Source organism: Hesperophylax consimilis, unplaced genomic scaffold (assembly GCF_061612785.1).
Source record: "Hesperophylax consimilis isolate HC1 unplaced genomic scaffold, BYU_Hcon_1.0 scaffold_37, whole genome shotgun sequence".
NCBI lineage: Eukaryota > Metazoa > Arthropoda > Insecta > Trichoptera > Limnephilidae > Hesperophylax > Hesperophylax consimilis.
In genome coordinates this window covers 628,133-655,463 of record NW_028301267.1, presented here as the reverse complement: position 1 = coordinate 655,463, position 27,331 = coordinate 628,133, and the positions used below count along the sequence as shown (strand labels likewise).

At 37.8% G+C, this 27,331-nt stretch overlaps 1 protein-coding gene and 1 long non-coding RNA gene across 2 annotated transcripts; one reads left to right on the top strand and one right to left on the bottom strand.

Annotated features, from left to right (window-relative positions):
• Positions 1-1,601: 1,601 nt before the first annotated feature.
• LOC149409050 (ubiquitin carboxyl-terminal hydrolase 35-like) lies at positions 1,602-17,963 on the top strand. The gene is made up of 8 exons (XM_089650184.1): positions 1,602-1,605; positions 1,706-1,861; positions 4,646-5,085; positions 5,168-5,323; positions 5,400-5,543; positions 9,085-9,266; positions 9,908-10,087; positions 16,655-17,963. The coding sequence occupies exons 1-8, from the start codon at positions 1,602-1,604 to the stop codon at positions 17,961-17,963; spliced, it is 2,571 nt and encodes an 856-aa protein (XP_089506310.1).
• A 3,150-nt stretch (positions 17,964-21,113) lies between these two features.
• LOC149409049 (uncharacterized) lies at positions 21,114-26,945 on the bottom strand. The gene is made up of 3 exons (XR_016305289.1): positions 23,820-26,945; positions 23,628-23,720; positions 21,114-23,471 (listed from the first exon to the last, which is right to left on the bottom strand). It is a non-coding gene; the product is annotated as an uncharacterized LOC149409049 (long non-coding RNA).
• Between the last annotated feature and the right edge of the window lie 386 nt (positions 26,946-27,331).

The following is a 27,331-nucleotide window of genomic DNA, read 5'->3' as shown; positions in this document are numbered from 1 at the left end:
GGATAATAATAGTTAATGAATGGATAATTTCAAGCTGTGTTCTCCACCCCTTACCTAATTGAATATACAGTAAAGATAGGAAACGTCGAAGGAACCACGTGTTGCATTTCCTCCATGGTGACTGCACACTAGTGCGGGCCGCTACAGTATGGCGATTTTTTTTTGTGTTTCAATATGTGCTAGTGATAAAAAGTTGTTTGGAACTAACTTCCTAACAGCTTTCCTCTATTTATTCTTACGTTACATCTTTCAAAATGTTGCCAAGATATCATATCATTGTAGGTTTGTGTATCAAAATTCAATGAATGCACTTTAAATGTTCTCTCAGGATTATTTTATCACAGGATTAATTATTACTTTTAATTCGTCCGGAAGGGCGGTAATAGTTTATCATATTAAAAATATGCCTTGCTCCATCTTTGCACGACTCGTATAGTTTTATATCAAACCACATAGGAACATAATATGATAAATACCTACAGTTAATATGATGGCGTTACGCTTCCAATACAAAGTCGTAGGATACGACTCGCTGGAGTAAGCCACCGTGCATGCGACACCACTTCTGGACTCCTAGTTTTCTTTTGGTAAGATCAGAATAACAACTTCTGCTGGAAAGTGTTTTGAAAATATCAAGCAAGTATTTTTGATCAGAGCTTAAATCAGAATACAGGACGTTGGTCGAGTAATCCACATCTATTTTTGAAAAATACTCATATAAAAGCCAGAAATAGCACAAAGTGCAGTGCTTGTACCATCCAACTTAGTAATCAAATGAAGCAGCTCGTTGCAATGTAAAGACAGAACAACCACAGTACAGGTGATTCAAATGTTTCTCCATCACCTGTGTGAACCGTCACAACCAATTGCTTTTAAATGGCCAAAATGAAATGTTTGGACAAGTAAAATATTCTTTTATTGTCTTGATTATGTTAATGCAGTGCCTGACCTAGGGGTAATGAAATAACAGCCTGGTTCCACCATTAAGGATAAATAAATGTTCTTTGAACACTGTGCTTTTGTAGAATCTGTGTCCTTTTTTGTTTTAGTAAACCAAAGTTGTATCCTTTCGACCATCAAAAAATAATCCGCTTTCATGAGTTTTTTTTTTTTTTAAAGCGGAGACTGTTTACACCTAGTTCCCATGAGCACTTAGGCCATAGGCCCATCGTGCTATCTCCCTTTTTACCTCAATCCTTTAACAACAACCCAGTCCCTTTAATAAAGTTCACCAGGGTTGTCATTGGGTACGTGTCTTCTGGTTCTACTTCATGAGTTTAGATCTGGTACGTAATTGTGCGCCACGCAGTCTATTTTAATCACTTTATTGACTTTTTTTTGTTACTCAGAAAAATTGTACCTAAATATATAATATTTTAATTAACGGTACCTGGTACTAGAAAAAACACAAGGGTGCTGTAATAGGTGTTAGGTATTTTCAGCGCTTTGCTCCTTGGGTCCATGGCATCTTGGTATGTGGGCGTTCGGCTCCAATTCCAAAATGCGGCCCTGCCAACAAATATAATGTCCTAATCGCTGTTTTTTTACGCTGATGCTATTATGTTATATTGAATTTTTGTAATTGCAAATCTATGTATGCAATGAGTGAGTATTTGGTAGACTGACGGAACTGAAATACGAATTTTGCAAATAGTACCTGATTATGATGAAACAAAGTGTTCATCAACTATATTTATGTTTTCAGGAAAGAAGATGGCCGTAAAGCAGAGGCAGGACAAGCCGCCGGAGGTCATGAACCTGGCGCACCTCACGTCCTACATCCGCACCCTCACGGAGCAGCTCAATGATTTCCCCCCTGCCGACCCTGTCGCCACCTGTGGCAGCATGGTCAGCATGCTCTGTGAGTACTAAATCACAATGCTGATTCTTTCATTCAATGAACTGCCTCGAATGCCACTGTATGTGACACGCACATTAGGGCGGAACGAAATTTTTTTTTTTCTAATTCTGATTTGGAATAGCTGTATTAAGTTGCCAATTGCCATCAATTACCTCAATTAAAAATATAAAAAATATCAGACAACGGTAAGAGCCCCCGCCAAGACATCGAACATTTACAAAAACGACAGTTTAGGGGATATTTGCGCGGCCTAGAAAATAGTACAGAATTTATTAAAATAGGTTTATTTTATTTAAAAACATATTCAAATATAGTTAACTAGCTATTGCAATCAAATATTTCTTTATTTTAAATATACTTTGGCGTTGTAACAGAGGTGCAAAGTGCGGGACGAAGCGGAGAGCGGTACCTGACAATCTACGAAATGCAGTATTTTGTTTAAACTACTGTCGATAATTGTCTCAGGTGAAAGGTCGCGCGTCAATTATATACACGAGTACTTATTGATAAACGTTTTTTAAGTGAATTAAACTGATTTCTAGAAGACAAAATTTAAAATGTCCGATATTTGGTGTAAGTGCAGAGTTGAAAGAGAATATCCTACCTACGTATGAAAATGTGATGAAATTCTACGAATGGGTTAGAAAAGACTTAAAAGTAAGGAATAACACAACAAAAGAACCTACGTATTTGGAAATTGCCGTAGTAGTTTGAACGAAAATTGAAGAATTGTGGATAAAATCTTCGATTCCAATTGTCACACACAAAATAATCTTACAGTTACTAAAAAGTTATCACTCGAAGAGTTATAATTTGAAAAAATCTTTGAAGAAACTTAAGGAAGAAAAGTTAGAAGAGTTCAGAGTACAGAGAAGAAAGATTTTTGACATAGCTGCAAGTAAATGTCAAGAATTTGTAAGCTGTACTTGTTTGAGAGAAAAAAAAGTTCCAAAAGAGGAACAAATGTTTTAAGAAGACCAACGCACTAACTGACTAATGGCTTTAGGAAGAACTGATCTTATCCATAGTAAAAAAATGCTAAATAGAAGATTACGTACTCTCAAACAAGAAATGAGGCATAAAAGATAGGATAAAACTAAGAACAATAAGGCAGAATGAGACGCGAGCAAATTCTAACCGAAGAAAGAGTAACAGAAATTCCTTCATTATATTTCGATGGAAGGAAAGACAAGACGGCTAAAACTGTTTTAAAAAGATCGAAGAGGCTTAGAGTGATTGTACAAGAGGAACATATTTCGATTATAAAAGAACCAGGTACTGTTTATGTTGGGTATGGGGTTCCAACATCGGGCAGTGCAAGAAATATTGAAAGAGCTATCCACAGATTTTTAACGACTGAAAAGATATCACTAGATGGTTTAATGGCTCTTGGCTGTGATGGAAAAAACACGAATACAGGGAAAACAGACTATCTCGACCATTGCAATGGATAATTTGTCTCTTACACTCCAATGAGTTACCATTGAGGCATTTGTTTACCTATTTGGATGGCCCTACTGCAGGACCTAAATCATTTGCAGGTCAAATTGGTAAAGCATTAGAGATATGTGAGACGCTGCCGTTAACTTTGAGAAGATAGAAGGTGAACTACCTCCACAAATATCCACAGATCTCAGTACAGACCAGAAATATTTACAAGAAATTACTACTGCTGTCATAAATGGATCCTGTTCTCCTGGATTTATTAAAGAGAAGCCCAGGTAAACTACCCCATGCCGGCTGGTTGACAAGAGCTAATTGCATACTGCATTTGTATATTTCTACAGAAAATCCACAACAAAATCTTGTGACTTTAGCAACGTTTGTCGTATAATCATACGCTCCTGTCTGGTTTACTATCAAAACACATTCATCCTGCAAAGATGGTTCAAATCATTTATGGAAGCTCATTAACAGCACTAGATATTTGTCCAACGAGTTGTTAGTGATAGTGGACCCTGTTATAATTTGTAACAGTTACTTCGCTCATCCAGAAAACTTGTTGTTGAGTATGATAACAGATTCATGTAAGCACATTAGAGAACTCGCTGCAAGACGCATTTAAAAGGCTCGTCAAGTTAATAAAAAATCTGTTTCGCGCATTTTTGAGGTGCCAAAAGTGAACTTAAATGCATGTTCTTACATAAACATGATTGACTGGCAACAAAATATATACGAACCCTCAATACTGATGAATATTTCCGATGGTCAGTTACAAGATCTTATTGAAAATGGAGAAGATACATTGTTGAAGTTTATGAGACTGACTTGCCATACCCAGGCTGTGGAAAGATTTGTAAAAGTTGTGACAGAAGCAGTTATAAGTGCATTCGACAAGATAAGACGAGAGGGATTCATAAAATCTAAATTAGCATCTCGAAAACTCATGCCAAAGTTTGAACCTAAAAATGGTTTTTTGCTATAAAAAATGATTTTATTCATACTAACATAACTTTCTTAATCTGTGTTTAATTTTGAAATAAATGTTTTTATTAATTAAAATCTACTTTTATTTTATCATTTCATGCATAACATATTATATTTACTTATTATTTTGTTTATAGGGTGTTTAATACAAAACGTCTATAAAAACTTAAAAAATAAAATTTCAAGTCTCTGGCGGGACCTCAAGATGTCGAGCTAGAAGTTCCAAATTGAGAACTGTTATTTAGAATTACATAAAGCAACTTTTCCCTGGTATTCCAATTCGAATTTCGAAAAAAATAAATTTTTCATACAAAAGTGTTCCACCCTAACGCACATACTCAAATTGTATTGTTTTAGCCCGCGTTCCCATTCCCCGAGAGGCTTATCTGGAGGACAACTTCTACACTCAGCTGAACGGTGTCGAGGTCTATCTTCAATGCCTGTTGGCTGATTTGAGTGAAGATCTTAGGGAGGGTATGATCTACGGAATCTTGAGGGAAGTGTTCAATTTGATCGCTAAACCGAGCGCTGCTGTCAGCCCCGTACTCTGCGTGCTGCTGACCCTCGTCCACCCGTCTGTCATTGACAGTGCCGTCATATGGCTTATTGGAGACGCAAAGAAGGAGGACCAGCAGGACGAAGAGGAAGGAGAGATTCAAGAAACGACAGACCTGATGATGTGTCCGGTGACCCCGGACGAGATGCGCCAGGCGCTGCTGACCCTCTGCAACTGGCTGTGCTATTGGAGGACCCCGGTACTGTCCCCTTGGGTGAAGGCCTTTGTCACCAACCTCCAGGTACCTCGCAACTTCCTCAAAAACTGCATTGAGTGTATTCTGGAACTGTGGACATTATAATGATACGTTTTTCTTCCTCCAGGATAGTGGCAAGTACGACATTCTCATTGACGTGGCTTTGGATACAATTAGTCCCATGTTCGAGGCACTGGCCATCCCCAAAATGCGACCCCTTGTGTCCGGCATTTTCCTACACGTGCTGGCCTGCATGCGCCACACCACCGAGGCTTTCGAACTGGTGAGTTGTAAACTATGAAATGCCCTCTGCGGTGGAACTGAATTTAAGTACATAATAACTTGTGGTGTGTGTGCAGATTGCCTTTGACGTGCCTTCCATGCTGGAGCTGCTGGCCTGCGACAGCCACACTACCAGCCGCCCACTGCTGCAGACACTGGTAGAGACTCTGTCCTCGCTGCTGGACGAGCACCCCTCCCTGAAGACGGCTTTCCCTGAAATCGTAAGTTTCCTATCTGGATGATGATCTGGCGTGTAGATAGCACAGATCATCCAGGGAATATTATATTTCCCTATGAAAATATATTGTGGATTAATAAATTATCTCTGCAGGGAGAAAAATAACAAACCAGTCACCAAAATACAAATGAACAGAAAAACTCACCCAATAATGGCATTCACAATAATTGAGGTCTTCTATTTTTGTCATCAGATTCGGTTTCAGGCAGCAATCAGCAATCACTTTGCATTTGCACTAGATAAGGTTATATGAACAACCAGCTCACAAGAGAGAAGAATTATTAATGTCTAAGATGAATCAGCACATTGATTTAATAACACACAGCCGAGATTTGTGACATCTTATTGTGACAAAAAAATATGTTTCAGTCATTTTTGTCTTAAATAGACCATTCACCTTAATTGAGCTAAAAAATTGTTTATCAACAGTCATGGACTCATCTCCAGGCAGAGATGGTATACCTTACAGCATAATCAAAAATAGTAATGATAATGTTCTAAACCACTTCTTAAGCATCTTAAATAAAATCTTCCAGACTGGTATAATGCCTGATGACTGGAGTTCTCAAATAATCATCCCTATTTTAAAAACAAACAAATCTCCAAATTTTGGATCCAACTACAGGCCAATCGCTCTTTCATCCACCCTCAGTAAACTTTATGAAAAATTAATTAAAAACCGATTAGAATTTTTTGTCGAGAGTAAACAGCTTCTCTCTCCATCTCAATTTGGATTTAGGAAAAAAAAATCCACTCAGGATAACCTTGCCATCATCAGCACTGATATTAAAAATGATTTAAGATTTTCACGGCCAAAAGTATTTTTGCTATTTGTTTTTGGGGTGTTATGCCGTGTTGCGCTAACTCCTTCTTTAGCCAACGTTTATAATAACACATCTGCCCTGATGATGGACACTGCAATGCTGTCCGAAACGTTGGCTAAAGAAGGAGTTAGCGCAACACGGCATAACACCCCAAAAACAAATAGCAAAAAAAGCACTGATATTAATTTATCAATTTCTAAACAGGAAGTTTGTCTTGCCGTCTTTATAGATATAGAAGGCGCCTTTGACAATGTTTCCATCCAAATCCTGAAAAAAAAACTTCTAGGCCTTGGCCTTCCCCCCATGTTTGTCCAATCAATTATTAATCTATTTCTAGATAGAAAAATTTTCATTGAACTTCCAGATATTTCTCCTCAAAGTAGGTCTATTTGGAAGGGTTTACCACAAGGCGATGTATTGTCCCCCTTACTGTATAATATATACACATATGATATGCATGTCACTATTCCCCCACAAATAAAAATTATCGAGTTCGCAGATGACATAGCTTTCTTCTTATCATCCAAAATCATCCCTCTCGCCGTCAAATATCTTAACGAAGCCATGAATGCCCTTTGCACATGGCTCACGTTACATGGTCTTGAACTTTCAATCCAAAAGACTCAGTGTGTCACCTTCTCAAACCGCCATAAAAACCCCCCCGTTCAAATTTTATTTAAAAATTCTCCAATCTCCAACGCTTCTGAAGTAAAATTTTTGGGAGTAACATTTGATAGGAAACTTAAATGGTCTTCCCATATTAATAATTTAGTTACTAAATGCGAAAAAAATTTAAATATCATCAGATCATTATCTGGCGTTTGGTGGGGAGCTCACCCTACTTGCATTAAGTTGCTTTACAATGCACTTATTCGAAGCCATCTCGACTATGCCTGCCCACTTTTTAGTACCGCCTCAAAAAATGTACTTAATAAATTAGACAAAATTCAATCTAAATCTTTGCGAATAATAACTGGAGCGATGCAATCGTCACCCATCAATTCCCTTCAAGTAGAATGTTCTGATCCTCCTCTTTATTTAAGGCGTCAACTATTTGCTGACAAATTTGTTCTTAAATGTTTAAATTCTAAATGTCATCAGGTTATCCCCAGCGTCTCGTTGTTCATTGACTCAAACCATTCATCTACAATCAGAGCTTCAACTAAACCTATTCCTGACATCTGTAAAAATTTTAAGTCTCTCTCAGAGCTCCACATCATCCAAAATGATCTACTTCCCTTATACAAACTAAAATATAGTCACGTCACCCTATCCCCAACAATATTAGAAGGGATCGGAATCTTTAAAAGTCATTCCAATCTCCCGGCCCGAACTGTCAATAATATGTTCAATGACATTATTTTATCTAAATGGCCCAACTTTTCTCTTTTATTTACTGATGGATCCAAATCTCCCGACTCTCCTAACTGTGGTATAGGTATTAACGTTTACCACAATAATTCTAATGATAGAATATTTCATTCAATTTCAAATCAATTTTCAATATTTTCAGCTGAGTGCATTGCAATAATAGAATCTCTCAAATATATAATCAAAAATAATTTTGAACATTCCCTCGTTCTCTCTGACTCTCTCAGTTCCCTCCAAAAACTTAAATCCAGTCCTCTTCTTCATCCTGATGATCATTTTGTATGCCTTATTCGAGAGATGATAGCATCCATTCAAAGCTCTGGTAAATCTGTAACTCTGATTTGGATTCCTGGACATGTTGGTATCATGGGTAATGATATTGCGGATGCCTTGGCAAAACAAGGAGCGTCCAACCCTGTTGTTACCCTCGTAAACCACATTCCCTTATCTGACATTTTTTCCATCATCAAAGAAAGATCCCGCAATGTTTGGTCAGAGTATTGGCACATTGCTAGTCAATCCAAGGGAGCCTGCTATGCCTCAATACAAAGGACTATACCATCAAAACCGTGGTTTCAGCAATTCCCTCATTTTTCCAAAAAAGAAATTTCTTCACTCATTCGAATGAGGATCGGTCATTGTTCCGTTCCTTCCCATCTTTTTAAAATTCACGTCCTTGACTCCCCAGATTGTACATTCTGTGGTCTAGAAGTGGGAACTTTAGATCACATATTTTTTGGTTGTCCCTCTCTAAACAAATATCCTCTCTTCTATCAAGCCTTAACCAAAATTGCCTCCCCTCCATTCAACATTTCATCTCTTTTAAGTCTGAACTCGACTCCAATTTTCATTATAATTTTGAAATTTGCCTATTTAAATAAAATTAATATTTAAATTCAACTTTCAATACACCTTTCTCAATAATTTTAAATGATGGCCAAGAACACCCTTGAAGGGTGAAAGCCAGAAATAATGGAAAAAAAAAAAAAGACCTCTTTTGACGAAATATCACAATCTCAGATGAATCTACTGAACAGATGTAAAAGGTGACCGCAATTTGGTTATCATTCACCTGCAGAGAAAATACTATCCAAAATTGACAAGAGATGTCTCTTTATGTCCATTCTATATCTTAAAAATTAATTAATTAATTTATGTTTATATATTAAAAATAATTTTAAATTAAGTTTTAAATCTAATGCTTCTCCACTATCTTTAATCAAAAGATGTCATTTTAACAATGGCGTTTTTAACACGTAATCATATAAATTACAGCACATGCTGACTTTGAATAATTTAGAGAAAGTGAATATACTTGTTTGTAATTAGACACTGTGCCTGGATTCACACATCAAATCAGACGGGGACACGTTGCAGCAGTTCCCCGTTTGGAAGGCATACGACATCCCCAGTGACGCTTACAACAAGCTGCAGCACAATGTGGGGCTCGTCAACATCGGCAATACCTGCTATATGAACAGCATCTTCCAGGCCCTCATGATGACCAAGGGGTAACAAACTCAAACCCTTCATTACTTGCCCCCCACCTATATGTCCTTTTCTAGTGTGTCAATGTCTTGAAACATGTCAGAGGCCTAAGTGTGAATCTTTTTAACTGTTTTTAAAAACTACAAATTATGTTTAAACAAAAGGGTTTTTTTTGTAGTACTGCACATAATTGCCTGCAACCAGTGGAACTATGGTATCCCTATTTTTGGGGGCTGTAGTGATGCTGATGAAAGTGGGGGAGGGCAATCTGGCTATTCAGATTTGGTAACTGCTCATTACTAAAAACATTTCTAAACCTACAGAATATCTTCCACTTGGAAGCTCGGACTGTTGTTAAATTCTCATGGTTATGCGTCTTAGAGACAATTGGGCCTCAGTAAATTTATACACACCAATCAATACTGTTATGTAATGGCTGCGGCGATTTTTCACTCTAAAATAATTTTGCTGTCTTCTGTTTTTGGTATATTTTCTGCGACCATTGTATTCCTTTGATAATGTATGCGTTTTGGGTTTTCTTTTACAATAGTAAATACCTACCACACTTGTGATGTATTGCCTTGTCTTACCATAGATGTTTCCTAGATTTCCTGAAAACCTGTAATTGTTTTGTGTAACTAATAAAATTATTTTATGTGTGCAGATTTTCCAACGGGCTAATAATGGCCAAGGGGACGTTCCCCCTGATTTCTAGACTGGGCGCGCTGTTTGCCCATATGATGTATTCTGAGAGGCCATGTGTTTTGTCCAACAATTTCCTCGATTTTGCGAGGCAAATTAACTTTACTCATAATTTTCAGCATGATAGCAGCGAATTTTTGAGGTGAGATAATAATTTTTAATTTACTTTCATTATAAATTGCTTTACATAGCAGAATACTTTGTATTCTCTGTATGATAAATTGATTTGCTCAGAAGGTCAATTCCGAAGTATGATATACAGTAGAACCTCGTTAATTCGAAATCCAGCGGACATCAAAAATCAAATTTCGAATTAACGAATTCCCACGTAATTCGAAATTTTATGAAAAAAAAAAAAAAAAAAAAAACGCCGAAAATCGATTTTCTCGGCCGCCTCTTCAAATCTGGGTGGTATTTTAGTTGTAAATTCGTATTAATACCAATTATTTCTTTATTTTCGCGGTCGATTACCGTAGCAACCGGCCCTTTAAATTCAGATATTCGCAATAAATTCGTAAAAATGCTATATATTTACGCGTAAATCGAGACTTTGCTGCGGATTTCGGTCGCGGCCTACGCTTTAAATTGAGATATTCGTAAAAATACGATATATTTCCGCGTAAATCGAGATTTCGCGGTAATTTTCCGTCGCGGCCGGCCCTTTATTTCAAATATCTGAATTTGGATTCGTAAAAATACGATATATTTCCGAGTAAAACGAGAATTCGCGGCCGGCTCTTCAAATTCAAATATTCGAAATAAATTCATAAAAATGCTATATATTTACGCGTAAATCGAGATTTCGCTGCCGATTTCGGTCGCGGCCTACCCTTTAAATTGAGATATTCGTAAAAATACGATATATTTCCGCGTAAATCGATATTTCGCGGTAATTTTCTGTCGCGGCCGGCCCTTTATTTCAAATATATGAATTTGAATTCGTAAAAATACGATATATTTCCGCGTAAAACGAGAATTCGCGGCCGTATTCCGTCGCGGCCGGCTCTTCAAATTCAGATATTCGAAATAAATTCGTAAAAATATGATATATTTCCGCGTAAATCGAATTTTGTCGGCAGTTTTTCGTCGCGGCCGGCCTTTTAAGTTCAGATATTTGAAGTAAATTCGTAAAAATATGTCATATTTCGGCATGCATCGAAATTTTTCGGCCGATTTCCGTCGCGCCGTATTTTTTCAACTCGGATATTCGAAGTAAAGTTAGTAAAAATACGATATATTTCCGCGTAAATTGAAATTTCGCGTCCGATTTCCGTCGCGGTGACGAAATACGATATATTTACGCGTAAATCGAAATTACGCGGCCGAGTTTCGTCGCGGTCGACCCTTTAAATTCAGATATTTGGCGTAAACTCGTAAAACTACGACATATATCCGCGTAAAATGTATTTTATCGGCCCTTTAAACTCGGATATTCGAAATAAATTTGAAAAAAATACGACATTCCAATGTAAATCGATTCAGATTTACAAAATAATAATACTAATTAGGACGATGTATAACCACGTAAAAATACATTTTTCGGCGTTTTACCGAAACCTCTGACTTTTAGATTCGGATTTACGAAATATTATGATTTATTTTCGCAAAAATCAAATTTTTTCGAATTACACGAACAAATTTTCGTGCGCGGACAAAAATAAATTTCGAATTACGAATTAACGAATTTCGAATTAAAAAAAATTTTGTATGAAAAAATTTTTCAGAGGAAATTTTTTTTGCGAAAATTTCGAATTACTCGTTTTTTCGAATTATCGGGGTTCGAATTAACGGGGTTCTACTGTACAGTGATACCTCTATCTATCGGTTTTAAAGGGACCTATTGAAATAAACGATGAATGCGGGAAAAAAATGAATGCGGGATTTTTTTTATTTATTAATATCAATAGCAAAATTTGTACATTATGTAGGTTTAAAGTATAATATAAGTATATTCTAAATTCGCTTAAGTTGAACTTGGGACGAGAATCGGTAACTGTAGGTACGCCAGATGTTTTCAATGTTATTCTTGGAAACTCTGAAAGCCCTAACAAGTGCCCAAGGTGATTTATTATCTCGTCCGCCGCCTTTTATTTCGGAACAATGCACCACTAACATAATCAACAGATATAAGTGTACAAGGAGATGGAACGTCACAGCGGTGCTGCCAAGGTTTGTTATCTATGTGAGGATACTGTGACAGCGCTTAATTAGCAGCAGACACATACCTGGACGGATGACGAACCTCGTGCTGGCACTGTTGGTGGCGCGGTGCACTCTTTCGCTGCAGTAGCTGGTCCAGTTTCCTCACCACCTGGGATTCTTGCTGCAGAGTCTCCATCCTCTACCTTTGTCGAATGTCACAGCGGTGCTGCCAAGGTCTGGAATCCATGAGAGGACATTGTGTCAGCGCTCTATTAGCAGCAGACACATACCTGGAAGGATGACGAACCTCGTGCTGGCACTGTTGGTTGACGCGGTGGACTCTCTCGCTGCAGCAGCTGGTCCAGTTTCCTCACCACCTAGGATTCTTGCAGCAGATTCTCCATCTCCGTGTCACCTGTCTCTGTACTTCATTTTATTTAACTTAATTTCAATTTGTAATATTTATATATTTTTTTTGTAATATCTGCATTAACTGTACAGCGCCCCTGAGGTGATATTTCGCAAAAGCGGCGCTATAAAAATCATCCAATAAATAAATAAATATTTTTTGTATTTTTTTCACAGTCCTCCTCACTAGGGTTTCCTGTTCTGAGGCGGCCTGTAGATTAACCTTTTGAACGCGTTAATTTGCTCCGTTTTATCTATACCCGTACGCGGTACATATTTTCAAATACCTATGCACGCAATTAAATGTCAAATTATAGCATTCTGGCATGATTTATTGGACTATATAGACAGAACAGATTATTCTCCACAATATGAAAACAAATCCTCGTGTGTCAACACTCTTAGATGTTTATAAAAACAAAAACATAAAATTTCATACAAAGACGTACCGTATCTTTTGAATGTGGTCCCGCCATTCACTCGGCGTGTGTGTACTTAGGCCACTGCGTTGATAGACACAAGTGGGACACCATGATCACTTATCATTTTTAGTTCTGAAAACTTTTTCTCAAACTCTTTTCTAAACTCAACACTTAAAAATAACACATAAATTTTATATCACTTAATAAATTTTGTTTTTTAAGCACTTTAGAGGAATCTCTGTCTGTCACATTTTTTTGGAACTATGGTAAACTTTAAAACAAGGTTCGATACATAAAGACACACCACATTCTTTACATACGTATCTCGTTAACTGCATTTTTTTATTTTTCAATCGGCATACACGACATCGTCTACGCGGTTTTTTTATTTTGCCAGTTGATGGAATCAATTCGGCCATATGCTTAGCGGCATATTTAGGCAAAACCCGAAACGGGTTGAGGTGGGCTGATGTATTAGGCTCTGGTATTTGAGAAATCTCTGGTTTATATTTCTCAACTAGTTGCATAATAACCGCCAATTGAAAATCTGCTAGAGATTTTTTTATACCTGTCACTTGGGTGTACAAAATAAATGAATTCAATAACAAGTATGTGAAAAAATACTTTTTTTATACCATTTTATGGTCTTCCTCATACAGGATAAACTGCTCAGCATCATGTCGCTTTTGTCAACAGCTCCCATAGATTTATTGTAATCAATGACACAGGCAGGCTTGCGAATGGGTTGTTTAGTTTGGTGATTTATTTTACTGGTTTCCTTAAATGAGTTATCGTGCAAGGTAGTTAGCATATGTACATCCCTTTTATCACACCATTTTAATGCTAAAAGGGGACCGCGGCTTTTTGACTCAAATTCGCCTTTTTTCAGTTTAATAAATTTTGGCATTTCCTTCCGGTTCTTTTTTACCGTCCCACAGGCATTTGTTTTTTTCGAATGCAAAAAATTGAATAACTTTGGACTTGAGTACCTATTGTCACACCACAAATTGTGCCCTTTGCCAAAATAATCAGTTAGGAGTGTAGTAACAACAGCGCCGGTTATTCCCAAGTTTTGTTCATCTGTAATTTCCGTGCCTTCTCCGCACTAAATTATTAAATCTAGAATGTATCCAGTTTTCACATCACACAAAACAAACATTTTGATTCCAAAGCGATGTCGTTTTGATGGAATATATTGCTTAAAAATAAGCCTACCCTTGAAAACAATGATACTTTCATCTATACATAGGTCTTCATAAGGTATCACAGACTCCTTAAATAGTGTTCGGGTGTGATTTAAAATTAACCTTATTTTATAAAGACGATCTATAGGAAGCGAATTTGAGTCACAGAAATGTAAATTTTGCAACAACAATTGATATCGGTCTCTACTCATGATCTGGCCAAAAATAGGGGAACTTAGAAATATATTTGTACTCCAATACTCTTCAATAGTCAAGTGTTCGTTTCTTGTCATAAGCATGGTTATTGCAAAAAATAGATACATTTCTTCAATACTTGTGTCCTTCCACTTATGAATTCGTGACTTCGCACCAAATTCCTTTGAAATGAGAAGAAAAGTATGGTAGTCGTTTGTTTCTCGAACAATTTCATTCATAATCGAGCGATTTAAAAAAATGTTCAAAAAAATCACTTTCTGTTGAATTTTTGTTAAATTGTACAGAAACGCCGGATTGAAAATCATCAAATTCGTGTACTATTAGAATATGAGGTCCAGACACCCAGGAGTGTAGCACTTCTTCACTTACAGACTCATTCGCTTGAGTTTCTGTATCTGAAAGTTCCGAAGGTTCAAATTCATCTTCGGACATTTCATAATCAGAATCCAAAACGTTCAATATATTTTCAATTTCATCATCTTCCAAACTATGGGCCATTTTTTATCCGAAAAATCAAATGAATTAAAAAACTAAAAACTTGAGAACGTTTCCTAATAAATTTTGAAATAGTATATAAAACACGAAAATAACACGCACTTTAGTAATATATAACTAATATATAAATATAACAAAATATATTTAAATTAATAAAGTATATAGTAAAGTCAATAACTCAGTTTTGTAACACAATAAAACGTTAAAAAATATGCGCAATCGGCACAATATGGTCACTCGTGGATACAGTAAAATTGAATTTGCTAGACGAAACACAAGAAATCAAAAAAAAAAATGATTTCTGAAGTGAACAAATTAATTTGAATTTTTCGTAATAATTCAATATTACAGCAGAACACAGAATGTTATCGGCGCAGATTCCACAAATCAACTCGGCGCATGCAAGCGCAGATAACATACTAGTACTAACGCCATCCGTTGACAAAATTGTGAACTAAAGCACTCAAAGGCGCGAAGAGGCGCACTTGATTATGGATCTTTTTTTATGAAATACAATTTTATTTTTGAGAAATACTTGTAGATGTCAGCATCGTGATAGTTCTACGAATGTCCAAGCGAGCAAGAAATACATTTATGACAAAAAAGCGCTGGAATATCGGCCGTCAAAGTTTCCGTATCAACTGTTGATACGGCCGCGTGTGAGTATAGACTTTTTGCCGTAACAACAGTTGATACGGCCGCGTGCAAAAGATTAAGAGGACAAAACACAAGGAGATACGATCCAGTAAAGATACCGTCCTCCCAATCTGCATAACCATTTGTAAATTAAAATTATAAGAAGAAAATAAGTTTTAGATGTAAATAAATGTATTTATTTAAAAAAATACAAAGCTAAACAGAACCAAATTTTTTTAAAAGTTTATTGCATTGTAAATACATAATCTTTCATCGACATTTTTTTTTTTACTGTTTTATTTCCGCAAGTAAACAGTATATTTTCGGCTTTGCAAATGATATTCTTTTCGGCATCAGTTATTGAGTGTGCGTAGTAGAAAGTTTTTAATCTTTCAAAGAGAAAACAAAGGTACAGGCAGCAGCTCCTCTTCATTAATATCGACCTCTTTTGTTGTCTCCGTCAATCTTGCGTCACACAAGCTTTCGATAGTTTCTATCCCACACGTTGTCGTCGAAAGTAACAAAATTGTTAAAATTTGTCTGACTATCTAATCTAAGCCAATCATCTTCAGAAACCTCAACGTGTTCTAGTTGTTCATCTAAAGATTCTGACACTCTATTGTAACCGCATTTGTTGAAACAGTTTACAACTGTTGTCTGTTTGACCTGACGCCAAGCAGTCAATGTGAAATGCAACGCTTGTAGAATGTCAATCTTTAAAGTTGCCTTATTTACTGAAGTGCCAGAATCCATCAAACACACAGCCTTCCGCACAAGTTGTTTCCGATAAAATCCTTTGAAACATTCGATAATTCCCATATCTAATGGTTGCAAAACGCTCGTACAGTTTGCAGGATAAAAAATAACTTTTACATTCTTCAAAAATGTCGTCTCAGTTGGGTGCGCTGCACAGTTGTTTATGAATAATAAAAGTTTCGTTGCTTTACGCTCTCTCAAAAGTTTCGCGCATCGTAACGAGTGCCGTCTGGATGAATGCGGTAAAATGATGGACATAGAAACGATCGATGCGATCTATTTTTGTTTGAAATGAATTCGGACTAGAAGAAATAAACGATTATTCGAGGAAAGATAGATAGAGGTTTCACTGTAATCCATCAAAAATAATGTTTTTTTTAATTTTTCTTTACATTGTATAATTGTTTACTTTAGAATTTTTATCATGTGATTGATGGATTGTTCTTGCAGCCACCTTCTGGAGCGTCTGCACGAGCAGGAGCGCCTGCAGGTGTGGAGTCAGGGGCGCATTCTGATCAATGGGAAACTGGTGAGCTCGGAGATGGCAATGGCCATGAGCCAGGAGATCGCGCAGGCCATGAGCCTGTCGCAGGAGATGGTGATGACCATGTGCGTGAGTGAGAACCTTGCACTGACCATGAGCAACAATGCGGAGCTGGCGCAGGCATTAACCATCACCTGCATGGAGGACGTGCCGCGCTCCCTGAGCCCAGCGGCCCCTGAACCCCCTTCCCGTTGCGAGTCGCCCCAGCCAGGTTGCTCCTCCGCCCCGCCCATGGCTTCCCGCCACCCCGTGTACCGCGCTGCCAAACACAAGCGCCGGGACCCTGTGGCCGAGATAGTAGCCAAACGCCAGCGTACTGGCTCCCCCTCAGCCTGCATTTACACTCTCAATCTGCAGATGATTCCCGACAAGTACTTCTTCCCCACAATTGTACAAAAAGCATTCGGTGGATTGCTTACGACTACAATCAAATGCATGACCTGCAGCTTCACAAGCTCCAAAACCGATCGGTTCCGAGACCTGCAACTGGCTTTCCCGGCCAAGAATTACTACGATTGCAACAGGGGAAACAAGCGCCCGTACTATTCAGTTCAACAGCTCGTGGACTACTATTTCCAAACTGAACATCTCACCGATGACAACAAGTACCGTTGCTCCCGTTGCACCGAACTGAGAGACGCGGAGAGATCCATTGTGGTGGAGGAAGCCCCGAAGAATCTCATTCTCATTCTGAAGCATTTCTGGTACGATACCAGAAGGCAGATCAGGAGCAAACTGCTAGAGCGAGTGGACCACAACAAGACAGTAAGTCTGAAGCATGGTGACAAAACGCTGCAGTACGACCTGTACGGGGCTGTCGTGCACTCCGGCTCACAGATGGACTCAGGCCACTATTACACCATGGCCAGAGACGGACCACGCCAGTGGGTGAAGCTCAACGACCATTGGGTGACGCAGTGCACAGAGCAGGACTTGCACAAGTTGGCACCACCCAACACGCCGTACATCCTGTTCTACCGACAGCGCCGCGACCGCACCGAAGCAGCCGGGGAGGACGAGCAGCCTTTTGACTTGTTGGAGGACAATGTGCCCTTTGCCTACCTGCCACTGCTGCTGAAGGAGCAGATCCGTGCTGACAACAGCCTGTACCGTTCACAGCCCAAGAAGGAGACACGCCCTGTCTTTCTGTTTCCGCCGTACCACGACCACACTCTGCTCGATGACGATTACTTCGGCCCCCACTACCTCTACTAGGTAACCAACTAGGCCACTTGTGATATTTTCCTTTCATTTTTAAATATCTAGTTTTTATAACATTTTGGTGATAATTTTGTTTAATGTAATATATTATATATATATTGTTACAATATTATTGTTAATCATCACATCTTTTTAATTTTTAATATTATTTATGTTACATTAAAAAACTCTTTTAATAATAATAATAATAATACCTGGATGACTTTTATAGCGCCGTTTTTGTGCAAAAACACCTCAAGGGCGCTGTACAAACTTATAATACATTTCTACAGTGTTATTACTTAACTATTTATGGAGAAAATATACAGTACAATACTTACCTGGTAGGTCACTTGAGATTAACACTTAATTAACATTATCTAATTGTTTATTGGCGAAATTTAGATACAGGGTTTAGGACTTAATTGAAAAATTGAATATAATTGGACTTTCTATTAGGATTGGTATATTTAATTTAAGGGTACGACATTTTCTACCACATCACTTAAAAAAGTTGTTTAGTTTTAACGTTATACATACATATATATATAAATATTTTATTGTACAGTTTAAAAATTACCCCCTGCAGCCATGTATGTACAGTAGTACTGTATCAAAATATAACTAGCCGTTGGAAACAATAGTTATATTGTTTCAACGTCCAACGCTGTTGATAATAATTAGCGTCAATAGTTGAAATATAATACCTACTTGCGAATATTATTCAACGCAGTCAACGATTCAACTGCCTAATAAATAAAAGGGTTAAGTGTTTGCACTTCGTGAACAACATTACTCGATATTTCAACTTGTCTTTTGGTTATGTAACTCCTGCTAGACGTTTTTCTTGTATGTTCCCATCCAATACGGCCGATGCACAGCGCTAAGGGACAATCGAATTTATCAACGACAAGCAAAAAATAACCAACGTCGGCCTAGCTACGTTTTGTACCTATTGTTTTCAACAGTTTGGCTTGTTAAATCAAAAGGGTCAAGAGATTACACTTCGTGAACGATATTATGCCTAATTTGAAATGGTCTTTTGGTAATGTACGTACCTACTGCACGTGTTTTTTGATTTTCCCATCCAATACGGGTTTAGTTGTTCACTACACGAGCTTTGTGTTCAATCTGATTTTGTAAGGGCGCGAACCTTCTAAGGTCAACTCAGGAGACAGCCCCAATGATATTTCTGGAAAGGTGTGCCAATGACAGCCTTAATCCCGTTTCGAGCGCCGCGGCGGCGAAACTTGTAAGCTACATTCAACGTTGGCGATCATAGCAGCAAAAATGCGCACTATCGAAATAATACATTTGGAATTTGATTGTTTGATAATATTTTATATTGAGATTTTGAAAGTTATATGTTTGCCCATAAAATCGCTAGTAAATAATAGTTACATTTTGATGACGTTACATGTCGCATTGACGGCGAACACGCATATTTGCGATCGGAATTGCAAAAATGTAGTATTCAAATAATTCGTATGAAAAAATATATATTCCGATGAAAATATTATCCGATATAGCTCCTTGGTCTTTGACCCAGAGGTCACGGGTTCGAATCCCGGCGTTAGATTTTTTTTGTTTTTGTTTTCGTGTTTGTTTTTGTTATATTATCAATAATATAGTGTACGAAATATTTATGTATCGAGTTCCAGAGTGATACTCTTAGCATCCCCCTGGTGAGTGGCAATGACTTAAGGAGATGCCATACGTAGTAATGCAAAATCATATGTTTTTGGTTTGAAAATTTAGTCGCCTAGAAATGTTTCAGATGCTTTTTTGGCTAGGGGATGTTACTTACCTGTATAACGGCCAATAAATGTGTATAGTGTAGGTTGTGATAAAGTGAAAAGATGTAGTTGATAATTTAAGTTTATTGCAAACACGTTACACTATTACACGATTTGAATATCAGAAGGATTTAGTAGGAATCAAGAAATGTCGACCGCCAAGTCAGATCGGAGAAACAGGAATGCTCGTCGGTAATGAATTGGCAGCGAGCTCTGTTTCACGTCGGGTTGCCATCCGTGAAACAGTGTTTCCGTATTAAAATATTATTTTAGGCTGGCAGACAGTTCTTGCCCCCACATACCTTCCCCCCAGTGTCAACGATACATAAAAGAAAAAATTAGGGGTTCTAGAAAAAATATATACATATCACAAAATTTGCATGACGTCGGTTACATAATATAAACAAATTCGGTGTGTGACGTCATCGCAAAATAACATAAGCCTATGCGTTCAGAAAGATATCTCTTAAATGGTGAAGTTACTTTATGAACAATACATTTATATGTTTGTGAACGCATAGTCATGAACAAATTCCTAATAATAACATTATTTGAAAGTTAAATCCTTTTTTAAAATATGTTGAAATAATTACATGTTCGGAGCATGTACTGCCTCTACGAACTGTATGTTTTTATTGGAGCATTTACTGCGTCGACAAATTTTATATTTTTGTGTTTATTTTCAAAACCAAAAGTTGCAAACAGAGTGCATTTAATACTTTAATGTTTGAAAACAATAAATGGTATTACAACATTTGACACAAGTGGTTATTATTTAACTTATCTAAACCTTTTTATATGGTAATGCATCTACGAACAGTGTTGTCGGAGCATATTATGAAATTAAGCATAAGTTAATTATAAAATAAAAAGTAGGAATCTATTTCCATTTGTATATATTTTTAATAATGCGTCTACAAACAGTGTTCGGAGCATGAGTTGTCAATTATTGAGTTATTTTAAAGTTGATTATTCTAAATATTATTTATTACATATTTAAATAACTACAAATTTGTCTTATAATATAGGAACATGATATCAACGTATAAAGTATGTACAGAAGTGTTTCTTCAATCTTTGAACAAAAAGAAACGACGATTAATGTCACTATATTATAAAATTATTTATATCCGTGTTATGGAAAAAAGGTGTAAAAAAAGAAAAAATACATATTTAAATGTTTTTGTGAAAGTACATTTAGCAATAGCATGGCTGTGAGTACATAACTCTAAATGTTTATCTTTGAGATTACAAGATAACTAAAAATATAACAAAAAACAACTGTCATATGTTCGTAGAATGTGTTTGTATTGATAATATTATCAAAAGGTTATGTTTTCTTACGAACAAATGACAATGGTTCAATTCTGTAAAAAATTAATAATAATACATATAGCTCTCAACGACATGTTACATCAGATGCATAATTGGGAATATTTGATGTAGCATGGTTAAAAGTATTTATATTTATAACATAGTCATCACATATAGTGGTAAGTTATTTCTAAACAAGATTTATACAAAAGTTGTCGCATATAGCGAAATGGATAATTATCCTAGAAAATATATGTATATGAGTTTGCACTACACTATGGTAAGTGAAAAGTTAGCTAGGTAACTTTGTGCGATTACATGGTATTACTTCATGGTTTTAAAGGATGAAAGTATTCACCGTAATAAGGTTTTTTATAAAATGATAAAAAACGTAGTAATTTGCAAAGTAATTATAATATAAAGGTCAGGTTTTCATCAAGAACTTGAACGCTTAAATATTATCTATGTAACAGTAATTTAAAGAAAAATAAATGTAGGTATATGAAATTCAATCTTTAAATCGATAGCAAGAGTAGATTCTTAATCAATGTTTCTATCATGAGTTACAGAAAATTTATGTGTGAGAAAATTATGTCTTTTTTATGCATTAGTATGTACCGTATCTTTTTGGAAAATGGACTTGTCGGCCTGATCTTGTTGTTGTTTTTGCTTCAGGTGAGTCTGGAATAGATACATGATCTGGAACATTTTCCTCGGTGGGAACGAAGGCTGGTTTCAGGCGGTCTATCGAAACGCGCTTAGGTTTACCTTTAATGGTGATGACATAGGTCTTGTCATTTCGTTCCTCGACCTTATAAGGTCCCTCGTATGGGTTTTGTAACGGTTTTTTAACACTGTCTGTCCGCAGAAATACGTGCGTAGAAACGGGAAGTTCCGAGTGTACAAAAAATTTTCTTGAGCTGTGATTAGAGGTAGGGGTTGATTTAATTAATTCGAATTTCCTCTGTAAACGTCCGATATAAGTATCGGGTTCTTCTCGTGGAGTACTTGTGAAGAAGTCGCAGGGAAGTTTAAGAGTTCTTCCATAAGTAAGTTCGGCTGGCGAACATTTCAATTCTTCCCGAACAGTAGATCTCAGGCCAAGTAATATAAGTGGGAGGGTTTCCATCCAGTTTTGCTCACCACTTGCCATGAGCGATGCTTTTAAAGTACGATGCCAACGTTCTATAATTCCATTCGCTTGGGGATGGTACGCTGTGGTTCTTAAGTGTTTAATTCCGAATTTCTGAGTAAGCTTTTTAAATAAATGGCTTTCGAATTGACGACCCTGGTCCGAAGTTAAGGTTATCGGTACTCCATGTCGTGCGATCCAGTGGTTCGTCAGTGCTGAAGCTACTGTCTCGGCTGTAATGTCCTTTAAAGGAATTGCCTCGGGCCAGCGGGTAAATCTGTCTATTATAGTTAATAGGTACTGGTACTCGTTGCAAGCTGGCAATGGGCCTACGATGTCAATATGTATGTTGCTGAAGCGATCTTCTGGTAATAAATACGTTGCCGGGGGGGCAACCGTATGTTTGGAGATTTTTGCTTTCTGACAAGCGATGCAGTGCTTCACGAAGTATCTTATGTCAGCTTTCATGTTTGGCCATACAAATCGTTGTTTGATAGTATTAGTTGTTCCTGCGACGCCTGGATGACATACGTCATGTATGCTCTGTATGACAGTTTTTCGCATGTCTAGTGGTACAAAAGGTCTGACATGACCTGTCGAGATGTCGCACCATACTGATGTGTCTGTGCCAGGGATCACCATTAGTCGTAAGGATAGGGAGTAGAGGTGAGTCCTGTGATTACTTTCCGATATTGGGTACAATGAGTACACGTACAAAAAAATACCTGGTAAAAATACCCGGTACAAAATACTTCCAAATATTTTATACCTACTTTGAGTATCTGGGTACTGGGAACGGAGAGTGACGGGGACCTGAGGCGTGCTGAGGTACAAAATATTCTTAAATATTTTATACCTACCATGGGTATCTGGGGACGGTGAGTCACGGGGACCTTAGGCGCGCTGGGCACTGAGAAGGGAAGTTGAGGGGAAGGGAGGGGAGGAACAAGAAGGAATAATATTACTTACAGGTGTTCAAAATAAACAATGTTTGAAAGTTTTTTTATATGATTTTTTGTACATTCGTAGCGTAATGTTGTAAGGCGTATTACACTGCCTAGAAATTATTTATTAAGCATGAAACACTAACATCATTTTAACAAAACATATATTATATGGTCATGAAAAATTAACACTTTTACCTACATTGCTGTCTGTAATATCATCTCTATAGGTAACTTACTGTTAACTCAAAACCTGTTTAAAACGCCTCGACATCGGCAGCAGAATTTGGATTTTCTGGTTCATTCCAATCAACGCTAATACTCATTCCTATTCTTCCTGAAAGCATTAAAGCAGTTAATTAATATATTTATTGGTTTTGCCAATGTTTTCGTTTCAATTGATCGATTCATAACACTTTTTCAACACAGGCATTTGGCCGGTGACATTGTTAATGAATTACATGTAAAATAACAAGTTTTCTCTTCTACTAACCATTCTGCGTCGCCCTGAATACATCTTCGTAAAGATGGTAGACCCTGGTGTGAGATTTGATGAGAGTATGCGCGCACAAGTAGTCAGCAATACCTAGGAAATTACCAGAACACATCATAACCTCACAAAGATCTGTATTTTATTTTCAAGACATAAGATTCTTGTTATTGAATGTTTATGTTAATTTTTTACCTGATAAATTCAATGCAGAAGCCCTTCCGTCACCTCTACCGCCGTATTATTCCTGGAATACTACGGAAAGTTCATTAAAAATCAACTATTTCGTGACTTTATCTTCGAATGCGCTGAAAGCAAATTTTAATCTGCGAAGTATTTTTCAATACTATTCAATAGTGGAGTTCGGCAACCCTCCACTATCTTGTAGAGGATGTGGAAGATCCCAGTGGTACAAAGCCATCTCGCTAATATCGGATAAACAATTTATTAAAATCTGCCAATAAAATCTCCGCAACGGCGCAGTAACTACACAAAGTTCAAGATGTGAAAATGTCAAACACCATGCCATAGACACTCAGCTGTCAACAGTTTTTCCATAGACATTCACCATCAGACAATGGAGATTACCGTGGCTAAATACTCATAACTGTCCTTTTTCCTCGTACACCTTTCTAATAGGAAAGAGCGAAAAGGCATCTGTATTTTACAGTGCCGAAAGCAAAAATATTTCTTTGTCCCTTTTCCTCTTATAACTTTCTAACCGACGAGAGTGAGAAGTCAGTAATATTTTAAAGGACGAAGTATTTCAAGACCTGTGGTACAAATATCAAACCAAATATTTTGGAACCAGGTATTTTGGAGATTTGTCACAAGTACAAAGTACGGCATGAATATACCCGGTACTTTTACTGGGTACGATAAATACGCCTCTCCTCTAATAGGGAGGAGTCATCTTTTGCCTTAATTAATTCGTCGTCTTGACTCTGCGCTTGTCCCATTTCCTTGTAATCAATAGTAGGACTGTTAATCTCTTCGACCCGAGATAGAGTGTCAGCTACTGTGTTTTGGTGTCCCGAAATATGTCTTATATCTGTAGAAAACTGCGCAATAAAATCCAGTTGTCTCTCCTGGCGTGGAGAACTAGACGCTCGTTTTTTATTGAAGGCAAAGGTGATAGGTTTATGGTCAGTATAGATAGTGAATGTGCGACCTTCTATGTTGTTTCGGAAATATTTTACAGCTTCGTAGACACCTGTTAGTTCACGGTCGAATGTGCTATATTTACGCTGCGGTGTTGTAAATTTCTTAGAAAAAAATCCGAGAGGTTCCCAAGTGTTATTTTTAAATTGTTGTAAAGAAGCTCCAATTGCCATGTCGGAGGCATCTACCATGATGGCAATTCTTGAGTTGGGATCTGGATGTACTAGGAGGGCTGCATTCGCAAGTTGGTTTTTACAATCATTGAATGCTGCTGTCAGCTCCTCGTTCCAAATGAGTGAACGCTTGTCGTTTTTCTTGTATCCTTTTATACAGTTAAATAGTTTTTCTTGAGTGTTGATGGAATTTGGGAGGAACTTGCGATAATAGTTCAACATTCCTAGGAAGCGTCTTAATCCGTTGGCAGTTTTTGGCAGCGGAAAGTCGGTAATAGCCTTGACTTTCTCTTTGATCGGTGTCATTCCCTCTGAAGTGATTGTGTGACCTAGAAAGTTAACAGTTGTCACACCAAAATTACACTTTAAAACGTTTATAACGAGGCCATTATCGGCGAGTCGCTTAAATAGAGTATCCAAATGTTTCCTGTGTTCTTCTTCGTCTTCTGAGGCTATCAGGATATCGTCCAGGTAGACAAAACAAAAATCAAGGTCTCTGGTAACTGCGTGCATAAATCGTTGAAAGGTCTGTGCAGCATTTGAGAGGCCGAATTGCATAGATGTGAACTCATATAGGCCGAATGGTGTGATTATGGCCGTTTTAGGGATATCCTCTGGTTCAACTGGTATCTGGTGGTACGCTCGAGTGAGATCTATAGTGCTGAAGATTCGTGCTTTCAATAGTTTGTGCGAAAAGTCGTGAAGTTGCGAAATAGGATATTTGTCCGCCACAGTTTTTGCATTTAATCGCCTGTAATCACCGCATGGTCTCCACTCTCCATTGGGTTTCCTCACCATATGTAATGGGCTTGCCCAATTACTTTTAGATGGTCTACAAATTCCTTGTTCCATTAAGAATTTAAATTCTTTCTTAGCAGCTTCCAAAAGGGCTGGTGCCAGTCTGCGGGCACGTTCTGTAACTGGGGGTCCTTTGGTCTCGATACAATGTGTGACCGAATGTTTTCTAATTTCCGGGATTTTCATATTTGGTCTAGTTAAACATGGGTATTTATTCAGGATATCGCCGTACTTTTGTGATGATGCTATTGTAGAGATGCCAGAAGTAGGTCCTTTGAAAGTGGTGCCTTTGATGTGTAGTCCTGTCGATTGATCCAATAACATTGCTTTCCTTAAATTCACCATCAGGTTGTAGTGATGGAGGAAATCAGCTCCGAGTATAGCTCTCGATACATCCGCTACGATGAAGCGCCACTTCATTGCTCGGCGTAGACCGAAATTGAGTTCTGTAATTTGTGTGCCATATGTTTTAATAGGTTTACCATTTGCGCCATATAATGTTGTTGGGAAATTGTCAGAAGTTATACATTTCGTACGGTGGTCCTTATTTCTAGGAATAACGGAAACATCTGCCCCCGTATCTACTAGAAATTTCTGTCTGGTTTCCAAATCGTAAATGAAGAGACGACAACTGTTGTATGGAAGTTCACACGTCCCTACTGTGGGCTTCCGTTGGCGTTTCCCGCGTTCGTGCTAGCATATGTGCATGGCTTGTAGCACCGGTAAGCCTTGTCACCGTACCTTGCATGCGGTTGGCAATATCCGAGATTCTTTATAGGAGATTTGCCGCGAGACCTGGACCTGGGTCTCCAAGCGGTAGTTTGCCGAGAAGAACTTGTTGGTTGGGAGTAATCTCTTCGACGTGGGCTTTGGTACCTGCGGCCACGGAAGTTGTGAGACTGGTCGTCGTTCTGATTGCTTTTCGACAATTTAAGTTGTTTCACTTCTTGGGTTAAAGAAACAATCTGGTCTTGTAGATTTTGTAGAATGGTGTTTAATGCTGATTCGGGATGCGACGGGCCTGGTTTGTGGTTTTCCTCCACCGCGCTGCATTCAGGTTTCTGATAGACCTCTAAAATTTTATCAGCGGCCGAAGCTAGCTGATCAATATCGTTGTCGGGGAGTGCTGATAGAATTGCTTGGGCGTGTTGAGGCAAGCGCTGCAGCCAAAGAGTCTTCACTATCGCACTTTTATTAAGCATTGGTCCCGCCAGTTCTACCATATGTCGTAGAAGTCCAGTGGGTTTTCTGTCTTCTAATTGGATTCCGGTGAGTAGACGGGTCAGGCGTTTTTCTTCCGAATCCTGCAGGCGCTCTATCAATGCAGTTTTTATTCGTACATATTTATCTTTAGGCGGTGGTTCAATTACTATATCACTAACCAATTGTAGTGTTTCGGAGTCCAATGCCGCGACGATTGTATTGTATTTGGTAAAGTCTTCCTTAATTCTGGAATTCGAAAATTGTGCTTCTGCCTGGGCAAACCACAAGGCTATGTTGGTTTTCCAGCAAGCTGGTAGGCGTACAGATACATGATGCACGTTTGCTTCCGAATGTCCTGCACGTTGGTCTTCC